Source organism: Pipistrellus hanaki, assembly GCF_964339955.1.
Source record: "Pipistrellus hanaki genome assembly, contig: scaffold_93, whole genome shotgun sequence".
NCBI lineage: Eukaryota > Metazoa > Chordata > Mammalia > Chiroptera > Vespertilionidae > Pipistrellus > Pipistrellus hanaki.
Genome location: NW_028182243.1, coordinates 19,993 through 37,500, shown reverse-complemented (window position 1 = coordinate 37,500; position 17,508 = coordinate 19,993). Strand labels below are relative to the sequence as shown.

Below are 17,508 nucleotides of genomic sequence, written 5' to 3'. Positions count from 1 at the left end.
GCCCCGAGCCCTGTGCCCGGCACCCGGCGCCCCCCGCCCCGAGCCCCCCGCACCCCGCCCCGCGCCCCGCACCCCGCGCCCCGGGCCCGCTCGGAGATGAAAGCCAGCGTGCCCCTTTGAAAGCGGCGCTCGGCGCTGGGCGCGGCCTCCGGGATTCCAGCGGCTTTGTCCTAATCCCCCGGCTCAGACGCCTCTGAGCGGAGGAAGCCAGCGTGTTTGCCGGGACAGAGCGGGGCTGCTCAGAGCGGGGGTTCGTCCTCTTTGAAGAGCGAGGGCCGGGGTGTGGGCGCGGGGGGTGCTGCCCAGGGCCTGGCCCCGTCCCCCGCCGGGCGCGGGGACAGCGCTGGGGACTGCAGGCCTGGGGTGGCGAGGACTCGGGGCCTCGAGAACGGCCCCCCCTTCCCAGCGAGCGGTGGGCAGCGCCGACTGAGGGCCCCTCGTCCGTCCGTCCGCCCGTCCGGGGAGAAGGCACAGCCCAGAGGGGCCGCCCTGGTCCTGGGAGGGCTCACAGGAGGGCGCGTCCACGGGCGCCTCCAGCCGAGCCCTGGCCCGCCCGGCGCTGTCCGCGGTGCTGAACCCGGCTCCCCTCCCTGAGGTTCTGACCCAAGTGGTCCTGACCCAGGTGGCCCTGACCCAGCCCCAGGCCACTGGCTGGCCCTCGAGGACGAGCTGTTTCCTGAGAGTCCTCGAACCCGCGCGGCCGTGGTTGTGGGAGGGGCGGCCCGGCAGCGGGGGCAGAGTGCAGGCGCCGTGTCACCTAGAGCCAGGGGTTCGAGGCCCACCCGCCCGCCAGAGACAGGGCCTCGGAGGGGAGAGGGCGGGCACGTGTGGACCTGCCCTCGGCCGCCATCCTGCAGAGCCCGCGAGGCCGAGGCCGGGCTGGGCGTCTGGGACACAGACGTGGAGCCTTAATGCCTCTAGCCGGACCGTTAGCCCCTGGAGGGGGGGTGGGGGCTGAAGCTGGGGTCCTGCAGGGGGTGTGGGCATGCTCCCCGATGTGCTGCCCGGGCCCCCACCCCCTCCCGGGCAGAAGGAGCCGCAGGCTGAGCCTCTGCTGCCCCCCAGCCCCTCGGGGCTGCCCCAGAAGGGACGAGTTGGGCCGGGGGGGGGGGGGAGGCCCTGAGGCCTCAGTGGGCGGTGAGGTCCTGGTGCCCACAGCGCCCCAGGCCGGCCTCAGCGCCAATCTCGCCCAGAGGCCACGCCGAGGCCCGTCCGTCGCACCGGGCAGCGAGCGCCCACCGGGCAGTGCCCACAGGGTGCGTGGCCAGCTCTGCGGGGCAGGGAGCACCTCCCAGCCTCCCCCCTCGCCAGGCCCCTCTGCCGCTGCCCGCTCCCCGGCCCCCAGGCTCCCCCGGGCACCCCCTCTCCCCGCCCTCCCACCCGGCAGCTGCGTGGCGACAGAAGCCGTGCCAGCGGGCGCTCGCCGGGCGCTCTGGGCCGGGAGCCGCGCTAATCCCCCCCGAGCCGGTGGCAGGAGATGAGAGGCCGGGGGCCGGGAGGAAATTCCCCCTGGGGGGGGTGGCTCAGCTCTAATTCCCCCAAGATCAGCGCGGCCGCAGGAAGTGAGGGGCGTCGGCCGCGAGGTGGTAATTAGGGCGGATGTGCCTCTGAGGGCGGGAGGAGGCCCGGGAGCACGGGGACGGGTCCCTACGGGCGGGACGGGGGCCCCTCTGTCCCAGGAGCAGGGACCGGGGCTCCGGACCGGGAGGCGGGTCCGGCTCGGGGTCCCATCCCTGCCCCCTGCCCCCTGCCCCCTGCCCTGAGTGGCATCACGTCCACCCAGCAGCCCCCACGGGGGACCCTCTGCACCCCTCCTCCCACCCACAGCCTCTCGCTGCCCCCGTGACCTCTGGGGGCCACACTCGGGCTCCCTCTCCTGTGGGGGCCCAGCCCTGGCCGGAGTGGCTCAGTGGGTAGAGCGTCGGCCTGCAGACCGAAGGGTCCCGGGTTCGATTCCGGTCCAGGGCACAGGCCCGGGTTGTGGGCTCAATCCCCAGTGTGGGGTGTGCAGGAGGCAGCCGATGGGCGATTCTCTCTCATCATGGATGTTTCTCTCTCTCTCCCTTCCTCTTTGAGATCAATAAAAATATGTAAAATAAATAAATAAGGGGCCCAGGCTCCGCAGGGGGCGGGGGTCAGGGGTCAGGGGTCGTCGTGCAGACTCCACACCTGGGGGGTCGCACCGGCGGGCCGGGCTCTACGGGGACCACGGCCGTGGGGAGGCGGGCCTGCCCCGGAGGCCCGGACCTCAGGCGGCTCCCGAACCCCCCTCTCCCCTTCCTCCCCGCAGGACGCCCGCTCCGTGGCCGCCGCCGTGGCCTCGCTGGGCGGCGCCCGGGCCAACACGGTGCTGGAGCGCGTGGAGGGTGCGCAGCAGCGCTGGAAGCTGCAGGTGCAGGAGCAGAGGAAGACCGTGTTCGACCGGCACAAGATGCTCAGCTAGGCGGCCGCCAGCCTCCGCCGGGGACCAGCCACGGACCAGCCACGGCCACGCCGGCCCCGCCCTGCGGCCCCTCCCGGGCCGGCCCCACGGCAGCCCCGGGGCGTCCTGGTCTCCGTGGCCGCGTTCCCGCTGGTGTAACCGGGGAGCGTGGGGCCCAGGCCTCCAGCCCGTCCGCTCGGGTCTCCGTGGTCCCGGGAGGGGGCGGCGGGCTGGGGTGGGGGGGAGGAAGGGGGGTGTTTCGGGGGCCACGTTTCCAGCCCCAAAAGTCTGAATGTCCTCGCGCCCCGGGAGGCAGAGCCAGGCCCCTGCCACTCCCCGTGGGGACACGTGGTGCCTGCAGCGCCCTCCGGAGGCCCGGCTCCCTCTCCCCTGGGCCCTCGCCCAGGAGCGGGCAGGGCTGTGCTCGGGGCCTGCGGCCGGCCCTCACCGGCCCCTCTTCAGGATTGGGGGGATGGGGGAGGGGGGGCGCAGGCTCCAGGGACACAAGAGGCTCTGAGCACCAGCCCCGCCCTCGGCCCCAACCCCGGGCCCCCCAGCTGCAGGGCCCTGGTCCCCGCGGCCTGTCGGTCTGGAAGCCGCCATTAAACTTCTCCCCCCTCGATGTGACTGAGTGTGAGGTGTGCCCGGCGAGTGCCGGTCCAGGGTGGAAAGGGCCGGAGCGCGGTCCACGGAGGGCCAGGCGGGGACCGCCACGGGGACGGCGAGGCCGCCGGGCCAGCCCGCGGTCAGACGCCGCTCACCGGTCCGTCCTCTGTGAGGGGTGGGGGGGGCCTCAGGAACCACCTGGGAGCCGTGTCCGTCACGTCCGGGACAGCCCCCTGCAGCTCTGAGGGTGGAGCCGGGGTGGGGGGCCCCTGGCGAGTGGGGGCTCCGTTGGGGAGATTTGCCCAAGTTCAGAGCCAGGAGGAGCAAACGCCAAAGGGGAGCAGAGACGGGTTGGCCCCCAGCCGGCGGGCGAGGGACCCGGCCTGACGGTGCGGGGTCCATGGTGGGGCTCCATGCTGAGCCCTCTGCCAACGAGACGTGGGGGGGGGGGTGGCAGGAGGTCCACGTGGGGAGACCAGAGGACACAGCTCCCCATGTGAGCCGCACACCGACACCTGCCGGCCCTCCTGAGCTGCTCCGGACGCTCCTGGACCCTGCATCCCGTTGCCGCGGCGACGCTGTCACAGGAGCAGCCTGACTTCCTGCCGCTCTGGGGAGCTCCCGGCCTCACAGACCCAGCTCACCCCCTCGGGCCGGGGACCCTCCTGCGCTCACCCTGAGGGCCCCTCCACCTTCCCCCTCCGAGCGCCCTAGAGACGGGTGCTCAGCCAGGAGGGCCTCCTGTGGTGTCCAGGGTCGGGAGGGTGATGGTACAGGGCACCCTCGGCCCCTGGCGTCCCCAGGCACGGAGCTGAGCTGGCTGGGGGTGCCGAGCTCCTCCATCAGGGTGGACATCAAGGGTAGGGCTCTAGCTGCGAGTTAGGAGCCCTGGTCCCACCTGGCCCACTGAGTGACCTGGAGCAGCAGGCCCCCTCCCCATGCCTCAGTTTCTCCCAACCGAGAGAGGAGATTAAACTCAGCTGGGCTCGCACCTGCAGGCGGCGTGGGGAGGAGCCCCGAGTAGCACGGTAGCTCTAACGGTGTGCACCTGTCTGAGCGACCATCGGGAAAACCTGTGTCGTCAGCTGCAAGGCCTGATGGGTATTCGTGCGAAGGGCAGTAAAGGGGCGGAGGGTGTGTACAGGGAAGACTAGCCTGCCAGGCCGGGGTGGCTCCGTGGTGGAGCATCGACCTGTGAACCAGGCGGTCATGGTTCAAATCTCATCAGGGCACAGGCCCGGGTTGCAGGCTCGGTCCCCAGTAGGGGGCGTGCAGGAGGCAGGTGGTCCAGGATTCTCTCTCATCACTGGTGTTTCTGTTCTCTCTCTGACGTCAATAACACATTTATTTAGGAGAAAAACCTTAGCCAAGCACTCAGTGCCCCCGGCTGGGCCGGCACGCCGGGAGGACTGGGCCGTGGCTGGTTTGGGTCTCTATGGAGACCACCTCTGGCTGCTGCCTCCGTCCCAGGCTCCCCATGGGGTCGCGGGGCACAGACCAGACACTTAGGGGACCCCACCCTGCAGCCTCCTGGTCCTAGGTCCAGCCAGGAGCATCCAGGGGTCACTCCCAGCTCCCGACACCCCAGCCGGTGCCATCGGGGCCTCTCGGAGGGGCTCCCTAACCTGGGGTTCCCCCACGAGAGCCCCCCGTTTTCCTGCACGCACGCCCGGGGCACCCCCTCGGCACCACCTCGGCTCCACCCCGCACCTCCTCCTCCGGGGGCCATCCCTCCTGGGCACTCTGCAGGCAGCACCCCGGGGCACCCCGTCCCCCTGGCCTCCCCCCCCCCCAGGGACTCGGGGCCAATCAGGAGGCTGGGAGCGGCTGGGGCGGGTCCCAGATCAGAGGCGCCCCCTGCCCTCCGCCCTCCCCTTCTGGGTGTGTCCCTCTGAAGCTCCCGCAGGTACAGCTACCTGGTCCTGGGCTGCGGGTGACGCGGGCAGAGGCAGCTGGAGCCGGCCAGGCAGGCGGGCGCCCTGCCATCCCCGCTCGGAGTCCCCACCGAGGAGCCAGCCCGGAGGTAACCGCACGCAGGTGGCCATGGCAGGCCAGGCCAGGCCGGGACGGGACACGGGGCCAGGAACGCACTGGCCGGGGCTCGGCCACCAGAGGGAGCCCAGGCCGGGGAGGGGGAGCCGGGCGGCAGAGGGCACTGCCCCTGGGCCGGTCCGATACCCCGGAGACTGAATCACCTTTTCTGGGGGGACACCCGCCAGGGGTGCCCGGACAGGAGCGGGCGTGCAGGGGTGAGGGGGGGGGACTGTCCGGTCCGTGGCTTGGACATCACTGACCGGCCCTTTGCTCTCCGCCTTGAGCTGGTCCTGGGAGCCCGGGCCTCAGGGGGTTGGGTGGGGGGGCCGGGGCTTTGGGGAGGGAGTGGGGTGCACAGGATGATGGACGGCAGTTGGAGTGTGGAATTTCCCCATAGACTTCACCCAGGACAGGGGGACGTGGGCAGCCGCCGGGCGTGGGCGCCCGCGCTGTGCCCCTCGGGGCGCTTCCCGAGGCGGCCCCCCCTCGCTGGCAAGCTCCCTCCGTGTCCCCGAAGACCGGCCCCCCATGAGGAATTCAAACCTCCACGCACCCCTCCTGGACCTGGAATCCCATCCACCTGCTGCCGTTGCTCCTCGCGGACACACGGGGGCGCTGTTGGCCACCGGTTCTGCCCGGTCCATGGACCTGGGGGACGGACCAGGTCCCGCCAGGCTTTTTGGGGGGGAGGGTCCCGCCTCTGAGGCAAGGGGGCTCCTCGTCAGGCTCCCAGGGGCGCCCCCCACCACCAGAGCCAACGCTCAACTACCCACAGGAATCCCTCCCACAGGAATCAGGATTTACTTATTTTTAATATATATATATATATATATATATATATATATATATATATATATATATATATAATTTTATTGATTTCAGAGAGGAAGGGAGAGGGAGAGAGAGATAGAAGCATCAGTGATAAGCATGGATCCTCTGCCTCCTACACACACACCTCCCTCCAATGGGGATGGAGCCCCAAACCCGGGCCTGTGCCCTTGACCGGGAATCGAACCCTGACCTCCTGGTTCCTAGGTCGACGCCAAACACTGGGCCACACGGCCGGGCGGCGCTGAATTTCCGCGGCAAGGGGTCCGCGCGCCCCTGGGGGGCCTGCAGGGCCGGTAACCCCGTTACAAAGCCTGGGACACCCCACTGGAGGCGGGGTGACCGGCCGTCATCCCGGGGGGCTCGCCTGACCCCTGTGTCCGTGTGTCTGTCCTCCTCCGCAGGGCGCTCTCCGGACCCTCTGCGCGCAGCCATTGGCCGGTGCCCGGCGCCCCGAGGACCAGCGAGGAGCCAGGCCCGGCCCGGGCCCCGGGTTCGCGCCCCCGGGAGGTGCCCTCGGGTGCCCACGCCCCGCGGAGGAGGAGGAGGGTGCGGCCCGGGCTGGGTCCCCGCCCCCAGGCGCCCCGGCCCGCGGCGATGGCGCCCCCTAGCCGGACGGCGGCCGGCGCCCTGGGGCGCGCGCACCCCTGACCGCCCTGGAGCCCCGCGGCGGCCTCTGGGCCTGGGACCTGGCCCCGCCGTGGGGGCACGCGGAGCCCGGGCGCGGCGGGCACGGGGCGGGCCCGGCCCCCGGCGGCGGCGCCATGGACCGGGGACACCGGGCCCCGAACGGCCACGCCTGCCGGGCGCTGGTGCAGCGGGGCCCCGCGGCGCCCCCCGGCGGCGGCCTGGACCGCGGACACCGGCCGCTGCCCGGGGGGCCCCCGGGCGCCCTGCCCCTCCTGCTGCTCCCGGGCCCCGTGCCCGGCGCGCGCCCGCCGCCCTGCGCGCCCCCCTGCGCGCCCGGCGCCCCGCCGCCCGGCCTCGTCCTCAAGCGCAACGAGCGCGAGCGGCACCGCGTGCGCTGCGTCAACCAGGGCTTCGCGCGCCTCCGCGGGCACCTGCCGCGCGCGCCGGCCGGGCGGCGCCTCAGCAAAGTGGAGACGCTGCGCGCCGCCGCCCGCTACATCCGGCACCTGCAGGAGCTGCTGCGCGCCGCGCCCCCGGGGACCGAGCCCGACGGCGCCCCCCGGCCCGGCCCCCCGCGCCCCGGCCCCCCGCGCCCCGCGTCCCCGTGCGACGCCCCGCCGGGCCCGGAGCCCGGGGACTCCGGCCAGTGACTGCGGGTCCCGGCGTCCAGGACCCCTCCTCCTCCCCGCCCCGCCCGCCTCTGGTGCCAGCCGAGCCGGTGGGTGCGAGGGGCCAACCGGACTGAGGAGCAGGCATCGGCCGCGGGAGGGCGCCCTGGACCGTCTCCCGAGGACTGGGCCCGGCTCCGGGGTGCGCGCGGCTCCTGGGCACGGGCACAGCCCCGTCCGCGGGGCCCAGGAGGCGAGTCGGTTCGGATGCGCCTGTCCCGCTCGCCACCAGGTGGCGTCCAACCCCGCGCCCATGGGAGCTGGTGCGCGCGTGCACACACACATATATATACACACACACACACCCCTACATGCATGCATACATACATACACATGCACACACATACACATACACATACACATACACATACACGCGCGCGCGCGGGGCTCCCTCCGGCCTCCGCCCCCAGCCTGGCCTCCTGCCTCTGCGCCCCGCTAGTGAGGACTGATCCCCGCAGCCGTGGGCGGGCCTCTGGCCGGGGCACCCAGGGGGCATGTGGGCGCCGCTGGCACCGAAGGATGAAATAAAATACGTGCTGAGCTTTGATGCCTGGGCCGCAGTCTGCCCTCGTGTGCCCTGTGTCTCTCTCCTTCCCCCGCTGCCGGGGTGCGGGGTGCGGGGTGTGGGGAGTGGGGTGCGGGGTGCGGGGTGTGAGGTGCAGGGTGTGGGGTGCGGGGTGTGAGGTGCAGGGTGTGAGGTGCAGGGTGTGAGGTGCAGGGTGTGGGGAGTGGGGTGTGGGGAGTGGGGTGCGGGGTGCGGGGTGTGAGGTGCAGGGTGTGGGGTGCAGGGTGGGGGGTGTGGGTGCTCTCCGCCCCTTTATAGGGAGCTGAGCACGCCCCCCGCCCCCCAGGGACAAGGCTGGGGGACGGAGACCCGGAGAGAAAGCCCTCAACCCTCCCACAGTCAGAGGGGAGGGGGCACCGAGCGGAGGGCACCTCGGGGTGCGGCTGAGGCTGTGCCGAGGGGGGCCCCACCCAGGTTGTCTGGGGGCCGCCCACCTGCCCACAGAGGTTCCCTTCCCCGAGGAGGGGGTGTTCCTGGCGCTGAGGCCCCCCTCACCTTTGCTGGGCAGGCGAGCAGGGAGCCAGTCTGTCGGGGGTGGGAGGGTCCTGTATCGGGGTCTCCCCTTCCTGAGGTCTGGCCTGCCTGGACCCTCCATCCCGTCCCCCCTGCCCACCGGCCGGCCATCAGCTCCCCGCCCCCAGCCTCCGGGCCGCAGGGAGGGTGACAGCTGCCTGGCCTCAGGGCTAATTTTACTCCGGGGAGAAGCCCCACCCTGCTCGCCGGGCGCCCGGCCCTGTGCGCTGGCCAGTCCCTCGGCCAGTCCCTCGGCCAGTCCCTCACCCAGTCCCTCGGCCAGTCCCTCGGCCAGGCCCTCACCCAGTCCCTCGGCCAGTCCCTCGGCCAGGCCCTCGGCCAGGCCCTCGGCCAGTCCCTCGGCCAGGCCCTCGGCCAGGCCCTCACCCAGTCCCTCGGCCAGTCCCTCGGCCAGGCCCAGCCAGGCGAGGGCACCGGGGACGCGGGGAGGAGCGGGCGCGGGCGCGGGGAGCCGGACGGACAGCCCGTCGCCGCGGGGACCATGGAGCCAGCCGCCCCCCAGGACGAGGGCCAGAGGAAGAAGCAGCCCAAGAAGCCGGCGCCCGAGCTGCTGCCGCGGCCGCCCCGGGCCCTGCTGTGCCTCACGCTGGACAACCCGCTGCGCAAGGCCTGCATCAGCATCGTCGAGTGGAAGTATCCTCCGGGGGGCCGGGCGGCCCGTGGGCACCGGGGCCGGAGACGGGGAGGGGGGCTGTCCCCGGGGGCCACGGGGCCGGAGATGGGGGGGGCTGTCCCCGGGGGCCACGGGGCCGGAGATGAGGGGGGCTGTCCCCGGGGGACCACTCAGGGCTGGAGTTGGGGGGCTGTCCCCAGGGGGCCGCTCAGGGCCGGAGACCCGGAGGCTGTCCCCGGGGGCCGCTGGGATGGAGGCCGCGGCGGTGGGGGGTGGGGCGGGGGTGGGGGGGGAAGATGGGGGGCTGGTGAAGGCCAGGTGCCCCCTGGCCGCCCGTGGCAGGCGGGGCGCTCGGGGGCTGCTGTCCACATTGCCCGGGGCCCCCCCTTAGGTTTCCGAAGCAGCAGCCCCCTTTCTGAGCGAGGACGGGGGACAGGGAAGTGGGGGGGCTGCAGGGAACCCTCCCCTTGATGGGAGGGTGAGGGGGGGGAGAGGAGCTGAGTGGGACCGGCTGCTGGGGGTGGGGTGGGGGGTGGGGGCCGGGCGGCCAGGCACAGGCCGGCACCCACCTGGGCTGGGGGGCGCTGGAGACCCCCCTCTGTGGCATGGGCTCCAGGAGAGGAGGGAGGGGTGTCTGGGTTACTTGGGGGGAGGGAGGAGGCTGTCAGGGAGGGTCGGGAATATTTGAGATGTTTCTGAAGGGCTTGGGGCCGGGCTCCGGCCAGCTGTTCGGGGTGGGATGGAGGCAGGAGGGAGGGCGAAGAGGCGGACTCGGGAACCGTGGGCCCAGGTCGGGGCCAGCCCTGCCCCCACAGCTGCTCGCACCCCATCCGGTCCCCCACCCAGTCCCCCATCCAGTCCCCCATCCAGTCCCCCACCCAGTCCCCCACCCAGCCCCCCATCCGGTCCCCCCATCCGGTCCCCCATCCAGCCCCCCATCCAGTCCCCGGGTCTGGTCAGGTGTGATGGGGGGTCTCCTCCCTCGGGGCGGGGGCCTCTCTCCCAGCTCTGCACCTGCAGCCTCTGGGGAACGGGGTGCCCAGCACAGAGGGCCTCCCACCCCCTCCCTCTTTCTCTTAAAAAAATTTTTTTAAAATATACTTTATAGACTGTTTTACAGAGAGGAAGGGAGAGAGATGGAGAGTTAGGGACTCCATGGAGCCAAACCGGCTTTGGCTAAAATAAATTTTTTTAAAATGTGTTTTTATGGATTTATTTTGGAGAACGAGGAAGGGAGAGGAATGGAGAAACAGAAACACCAATGAGAGAGAACCCCTGACCAGCTGCCTCCTGCACGGCCCCTCCTGGGGAGGGAGCTCGCACCCGGGCCTGTGCCCTGATGGGAAGCGAACCCTGACCTCCTGGTGCAGAGGTGGATGCCCCACCCCGGAGCCACGCCCTGGCCCGGCCTGGGGGGCGTGTCTGGGGGGGATGAGGGGATCCGGGGGTGTCGGTCCAGGGGCTGGTGAGCCCCTCCGTCCTCAGGCTCCGAGGCTCAGGGGTCGCCGGCCCACCACCCCTGTTTCCTGCCGGGGGGCTCAGCAGGCACCCGGCCTGCCCCCCACCGCCCCCTTTCTCCGGGGGAGCCCTCCCCCGCTCCGTGGTCCGGCCAGAAGCTCCAGGGAGGGGCAGGGGGGTGGGGGGCGAAGGCTGAGAGAGGAGCCCACAGGCTCCCTCAGAGCTGAGGTGCCTCGGCCGGAACCGGACCCCGCGGCGGCCTCAGAGCCGAGAGTGAGCTCCCTGCTCCCCGGACCCGGGACCAGGCCCCCCTCCGCCTGCGGGGGTGTGGGGGGGTGTGCGGGACCACCCGCCGGCATGACAGCCTCCTCTAGGCTGACCCTCGGCGCCCTCTGACCCTGCACCCCGAAAACCCACGCCTCCCCCGGGGAGCTCTCCTTAACCCCGGCCCCCAGACCCTTCGAGACCATCATCCTGCTGACCATCTTCGCCAACTGCGTGGCCCTGGCCGTGTACCTGCCCATGCCCGAGGATGACAACAACAGCCTGAACGTCGGCCTGGTGAGCGGCCCGCCCCCGCCCCCGCCCCCGCCCCCACCCTGGGCCTGTGCCCGGCCGGGGGCCCCCAAGGGCAGGGCGCCCTAAACCACCCGCAGGCCCTCTGTCCCCGGCCAGCCGCTCCCCTGGATCCGGTGACGTGGCCAGCCCGCCCCTCCAGGGGGCGCACCGTGCCCAGCCCCGCGGAGAAGTCCCATTTCACAGATGTGGAAACTGAGGCTCGGGGGCTGCGTGCCCGCGTCCCCTCCTGGATAGAATCAGGAGAGCAGAGCCCTCTCCGGCTGAGGACGGGCAGCAGAGGGCCTTTCGGGGTCCTGCACCCCTCCCCCCCCCCACCCCCCCGCCTGTAACCCGTGATTAACCACACACAGCTGGAGGTTCGGTTCCACCTCCTCCACCTCCTCCCCATGGATTAGGGGAGAGAAAACAGGCGTACACTGAAGGACACACCCACAGCCAGAGACTCATATAAATACTTTAAAAAAAAACACACACTTTATATGATAGAATAGATAGATAGATAGATAGGTAGGTAGATAGATAGACAGATTTCAGAGAGGAAGGGAGAGGGGGAGAGAGAGAAACATCCACGAGGAGAGGGAATCATGGACCGGCTGCCTCTTGCACGCCCCCTACTGGGGATCGAACCCACAACCCGGGCCTGTGCCCTGACCGGGAATCGAACCCTGACCTCCTGGCTCCGAGGTGGACGCTCAGCCACGCCGGCAGGGCTGGGTGAGTTTAATGGTGGTCAGTACTGCCCAGTGTGGGGGTGGCCCCTCCCAGGCCTCACCGCGGCCCCGCCCCTAACCCAGCCCCCGGGGCCTTGCTGGGCTCAGGTTGCTGCCTTTTTATAGGGTCAGGAATGTGCCAGGCGGCGTGGCTCCCTCGGAGGGCCCGGCCAGGAGCCAGGACCTGTGGGCGGGCAGGTGGGGGGGCAGGGCCTCCGACCAGAGTCCTGGCTAAATGGCCCAGGCCCCCCTCTACACCGCCCGCTCCCCCAGAGACACCAGTGCTTGTCCCACCCCCACCCCGACCCTCACCCACGGAGCGTGGACAGGGACAGCCAGCACCCGCCCCGCTGTGCCCTCGGCCTCCGTGCTGGCCTCCTCCGGCAGCACCCTCCCGCCCTGCCCCGGCCCGGGCCCCCGGCCCCCATCCGTGGTGAGGACCCCAGTGTCCAGCTCCAGGCTGTTCTGTCCCCGAGCGCCCACCCCTGACCCCCGGTGCTCAGAGGGGCCCGGGGACACTGCCTCTGCCCGCCCAGCCCTCCCCGCCCCCCGCTGAGGCCCCAGCCCTCCCTGCCCCCCGCTGAGGCCCCAGCCCAGGCCTGGGGGGATGGACAGGGAGGCGGGGAGTCAGGGCTCACCCGCTCAGGCCTCGGCTTTGGGGCCAGAGCTCACGGGGCCAAATATAGCCGCGGCCTCATCCCCGGCGGCTCATCTTCCAGGCCCTGGGCCCAGGCGGCCATGGAGGCCGAGGCGGCCCCACACCTGTGGGCGGCCGGCCGGCCGGGACAGCAGCCCCCCACCCCCACCCCCACCCCCAAACCCCCTTTCGGGAAAAGTCTCTGAACAGCTCGTTGGGAGGATTCTGGGACTGTGTCCCCACCATCAGCCCACCTTCTGTTTGTTTCGTTAAGAAAGCTCTGCACGTCCTTTGATTATTAATAATAAATATATCTGTATTGACGTCAGAGAGGCAGGGAGAGGGAGAGAGGAACATCGGTGATGAGAGAGAGAATCACGGACCCGCGGCCTCCTGCACGCCCCACACCGGGGACGGAGCCCGCCACCCGGGCCTGTGCCCTGACCGGGAACCGAACCCGGACCTCCTGGCTCACAGGTGGACGCTCACCACGGAGCCACACTGCGGGTGGGCGACCACGTCATGCGCTCACCCCTCGCGCCTCGGCAGAGCCAGACCACATGGTTCCACGGCCGCCTAGGGCCCACGGCCGGACGCTCCCCACGCCCCGGCTCCCCGGCTCCGGACGGCTCACGTAGTCACACAATCCTGGGCCCGGGCGGAAGAAGAATTAAAAAAAAATTTTTTAAAAAAAGGACAGTCCCCACACTTCACAGAGCTGATGGTTCAGTGGGTAGGATGGAAGGCCAACAGGATAGAAACGGCCCTGGCCGGTGTGGCTCCGCGGATAGAGCGTCGGCCTGCGGACGGAAAGGTCCCGGGTTCGATTCCGGGCGAGGGCATGGACCTTGGTTGCGGGCGCATCCCCAGTGGGGGGGTGTGCAGGAGGCAGCGGATGGATGTTTCTCTCTCATCCATGTTTCTGGCTCTCTCTCCCTCTCCCTGCCTCTCTGTGAAAAAATAAATGAAATATATATATATATTTTTTAGAAAAACAAAGCAGGATAGACACAGGCCTGGGGATTGACGGTGGTGAGGGGTCCTTGCGGACAGAGAGAAAGACGTGGATGCGAGCACAGGCCTCAGGGAGGGCTGACTCCGAGGGCAGGCCGCGGGCGAGAGGGGCCGGCCAGCGTGTGTGGCCGCGAGGTGGGGGCGGTGTGGGGGGGAATTCAGGCGGGTGTGGAGGTCCGAGCGCTGGGGGCGTGTGCCCGGAGGGAGGGGGGGGCCGTGTGCCCGGAGGGAGGGGCAGGGCGGGGGGGGGGCCCGTGTGCCCGGAGGGAGGGGGGGCAGTGTGCCCGGAGGGAGGGGCAGGGCGGGGGGGGGCCGTGTGCCCAGAGGGAGGGGGGCAGTGTGCCCGGAGGGAGGGGGGCAGGTGCCCGGAGGGAGGGGCAGGGCGCGGGGGGGGGCAGTGTGCCCGGAGGGAGGGGGGGCAGTGTGCCCGGAGGGAGGGGCAGGGCGCGGGGGGGGGGCAGTGTGCCCGGAGGGAGGGGCAGGGCGGGGGGGGGCAGTGTGCCCGGAGGGAGGGGCAGGGCGCGGGGGGGGGCAGTGTGCCCGGAGGGAGGGGGCAGGGCGCGGGGGGGGGCAGTGTGCCCGGAGGGAGGGGGGGCAGTGTGCCCGGAGGGAGGGGCAGGGCGGGGGGGGGCCGTGTGCCCGGAGGGAGGGGGGGCAGTGTGCCCGGAGGGAGGGGGGGCAGGTGTGCCCGGAGGGAGGGGCAGGGCGCGGGAGGGGGGGGCCTTGTGCCCGGAGGGAGGGCAGCGTGCACGGGGGGGGGGCTCAGAGGAGAGACGGCCGCCCCCCCCCCCCCCCCGCCCGCAGGAGAAGCTGGAGTACTTCTTCCTCATCGTCTTCTCCATCGAGGCCGCCATGAAGATCGTCGCCTACGGCTTCGCCTGGCACCCCGACGCCTACCCTGCGCAGCGGCTGGAACGCACTGGACTTCATCATCGTCTTCCTGGGGTGAGGCGGGGCGGGGGCGGGGGCGGGGGGGGCTGGGAGGCGGTCCGGGGGCCTGCACCGCAGGGGCACACGGTCCCGCCCGGCCCGCGCCCCTGACCCCGCCCCCGCCCCCCAGGGTGTTCACGGTGATCCTGGAGCAGGTGAACCTCATCCAGAGCAACACCACGCCGCTGAGCAGCAAGGGCGCCGGGCTGGACGTCAAGGCGCTGCGGGCCTTCCGCGTGCTGCGGCCCCTGCGGCTGGTGTCGGGGGTGCCCAGTGGGTGGCCGCCCCCCCACCCCCCCTCCCGCGCCCCAGCCTGTCCCCGCCCGGGGCCGGGTCCCCCTCCTCCCTGGGTGGCCCTGTCCCCCCCACCCCCTCCCGCTCCCCAGCCTGTCCCCCCTCCTCCCTGGGTGGCCTCGTCCCCCCCCCAGACCCCCTCCTGAGCCCCAGCCTGTCCCCCCTCCTCCCTGGGTGGCCCCATCCCCATCCCCCCAGACCCCTCCCCGCGCCCCAGCCTGTCCCCCCTCCTCCCTGGGTGGCCCCATCCCCGTCCCCCCCAGACCCCCTCCCGCGCCCCAGCCTGTCTCCCCTCCTCCCTGGGGTGGCCCTGTCCCCCCGACCCCCTTCCGCTCCCCAGCCTGTCCCCGCTCCTCCCTGGGTGGCCCCATCCCCATCCCCCCAGACCCCCTCCCGCGCCCCAGCCTGTCCCCCCTCCTCCCTGGGTGGCCCCATCCCCGTCCCCCCAGACCCCCTCCCGCGCCCCAGCCTGTCCCCCCCTCCTCCCTGGGTGGCCCCATCCCCGTCCCCCCAGACCCCCTCCCGCGCCCCAGCCTGTCCCCGCCCGGGGCCGGGTCTCCCCCCCTCCCTGGGTGGCCGGGAGGGTCCCCGGGGCGTGGGGATGGGGGGAGCTGACCCTCGCCCTGCGCGTCCCTCCCCCCCAGGCCTGCAGGTGGTGCTCAACTCCATCTTCAAGGCCATGCTGCCGCTGTTCCACATCGGGCTGCTGGTCCTCTTCATGGTCATCATCTACGCCATCATCGGCCTCGAGCTCTTCAAGGGCAAGATGCACAAGACCTGCTACTACATCGGCACCGGTCAGCCCCGGGGGGGGGACCCGGACAGCTCAGGGGCGGCCACCCACCGTCAGCCCCGGGGGGGGGGGGACCCCGGACAGCTCAGAGGCGGCCACCCACCATCAGCCCCGCCCTGCGTCGGAAGGCACTGCTCCCATTTCACAGGCAGAGAAACTGAGGCTCGGTCACTGGCCCGCAGTCACGGAGCCCGTGAGCCGTGGGGAAGGTCTGCCCGGGACCAGGGCCCGGAGGGAGGGCAGCTCGGCCGGGGCTGGGGCCGGGGCCGGGGTCACAGGGCCTCCCCTCTGAGGAGCGACCCTGACCCCAGGTTCATAGGTCGACGCTCAGCCGCTGGGCCACGCCGGCTGGGCGGTCACACAGCCATTTTAACGGCGTTCCTCCCCCTTTGTCCCCGCCTCCTGCCTGCCGTGTTCCGTGGTCCCTGGTCCGTGGTCCCTGGTCCGTGGCCCGTGTTCCGTGGCCCGTGGCCCGTGGCCTGTGGTCCATGCGGCGCCCGCAGACGTGGTGGCCACGGAGGAGAACGAGAAGCCGTCGCCCTGCGCCCGCACCGGCTCGGGCCGCCCCTGCACCATCAACGGCAGCGAGTGCCGGGGCGGCTGGCCGGGGCCCAACCACGGCATCACGCACTTCGACAACTTCGGCTTCTCCATGCTCACCGTGTACCAGTGCATCACCATGGAGGGCTGGACCGACGTGCTGTACTGGGTGCGGCCCCGGCCTCCCTCCCCGGCCCCGGGTTCGGGGGCTGGGCTGCTCAGGTCCGGGCTGAGACCCCATCTGTCCCCCCAGGTCAACGACGCCATCGGCAACGAGTGGCCCTGGATCTACTTTGTCACCCTCATCCTGCTGGGCTCCTTCTTCATCCTCAACCTGGTGCTGGGCGTGCTGAGCGGGTGAGGAGGGGGGCGGGGAGGGGGAGGAGGAGCAGGAGGAGGGGGAAGGAGAGGAGGAGGAGGAGGAGGAGGAGGAGGAGCAGGGGGAGCGGGAGGAGGGAGAGGAGAGGAGGAGGATAAAGTGGAAGGAGGGAGGACAGAGGAGGAGGAGGAGCAGGAGGAGGATGATGGATATGGAGGAGGGGGAGCGGGACCAGGGCAGGGAGACCTGCACCAGACCCTCTGCTCTCCCCTCCGTCCCTCTGAGCCGGGAGGTGGGTGCTCCCTGGTCAGAAGGAGGAGATGGAGGCGCAGGCGGGAGCCGGTCCGGGTTTAATTCCTTTCCCTGCCCCGAGCCCTGCGTCCCGCCCCCTGTCCCTCAGCCCGCCTCTGGCCCCGGAGCAGCCGGGGCTCAGCACCGGGTCCGTGTGCTCCGGCTCAGCCCGGCTCCAGAGCAAGGTGGCCCGGCCTGCTGGTGCCTGCTGGCCGTATGACTCCGCCCACTGACCTACCCGCTCTGTGCCGGGGTGCACACCTCCTCCCCCTCCTCCCCCTCCTCCCTCCTCCCTCCTCCCTCCTCCCTCCCCTCCTCCCCTCCTCCCTCCCCTCCTCCCCCTCCCCCTCCTCCCCCTCCTCCTCCCCCCCACCCCCCGCAGGGAGTTCACCAAGGAGCGCGAGAAGGCCAAGTCCCGGGGAACGTTCCAGAAGCTGCGGGAGAAGCAGCAGCTGGACGAGGACCTGCGGGGCTACATGAGCTGGATCACGCAGGGCGAGGTCATGGACGCGGAGGACCTGCGAGAGGGTGCGGCCAGGCCCCTCCCGCTGCCCCCACAGGGGGCACACACCCTCGGACCCCTCACCCGGGAGGCGGGAGGAGCAGGGGGCCCTCCCTCTGCGTCCCCGGACGCCGCCCTGGGGAACAGGGGGAGCGGGGCCCACGGGGCCCAGCTCGGAGATCAGAGATCGGACTCGGACCCTCTCCCGTCCAGGGAGGCTGTCCTTGGAGGAAGGCGGCTCGGACACGGAGAGTCTGTATGAGATCGAGGGCCTCAACAAGGTCATCCAGTTCGTGTGAGTCTCCTCCCCGCCCTCAGCTCCTCCCCGCCCCCAGCTCCTCCCATCCCCCTTCCCATCCCCCCTTCTCCCATCCCCCCTTCCTTCTCCCATGCCCCCCTGCTCCTCCTAGACCCCTGCTCCTCCTAGCCCCCTAGCCCCTCCCATGCCCCCCCCCGCTCCTCCCATCCTCAGGCTCCTCCCAGCCCTGTATCCTGGTGTGGCTCAGTGGATAGAGCGTCAGCCTGTGGACTGAAGGTCCCG

General features: G+C 71.5%; 2 protein-coding genes across 2 annotated transcripts in view; both read left to right on the top strand.

Annotated features, from left to right (window-relative positions):
• TMEM9 (transmembrane protein 9) overlaps positions 1 to 3,044 on the top strand; it is a 9,768-nt gene extending 6,724 nt beyond the window's left edge. Inside the window, exon 6 of the mRNA XM_084907463.1 lies at positions 2,291 to 3,044. Within this exon, the coding sequence (XP_084763589.1) occupies positions 2,291 to 2,443 (153 nt within the window). The 3' untranslated portion in view covers positions 2,444 to 3,044. The remainder of the gene's footprint in view (positions 1 to 2,290) is intronic.
• Positions 3,045 to 8,647: 5,603 nt separating this feature from the next.
• The window catches only part of CACNA1S (calcium voltage-gated channel subunit alpha1 S), a gene marked incomplete at its 3' end in the record, with an annotated part of 28,054 nt that continues 19,193 nt past the window's right edge, over positions 8,648 to 17,508 (top strand). The window contains 10 exon segments of the mRNA XM_084907462.1: positions 8,648 to 8,920; positions 10,814 to 10,919; positions 14,103 to 14,195; positions 14,197 to 14,243; positions 14,359 to 14,501; positions 15,167 to 15,319; positions 15,819 to 16,024; positions 16,109 to 16,212; positions 16,848 to 16,993; positions 17,181 to 17,262. Coding sequence (XP_084763588.1) covers positions 8,769 to 8,920; positions 10,814 to 10,919; positions 14,103 to 14,195; positions 14,197 to 14,243; positions 14,359 to 14,501; positions 15,167 to 15,319; positions 15,819 to 16,024; positions 16,109 to 16,212; positions 16,848 to 16,993; positions 17,181 to 17,262 — 1,232 coding nt within the window. The 5' untranslated portion in view covers positions 8,648 to 8,768.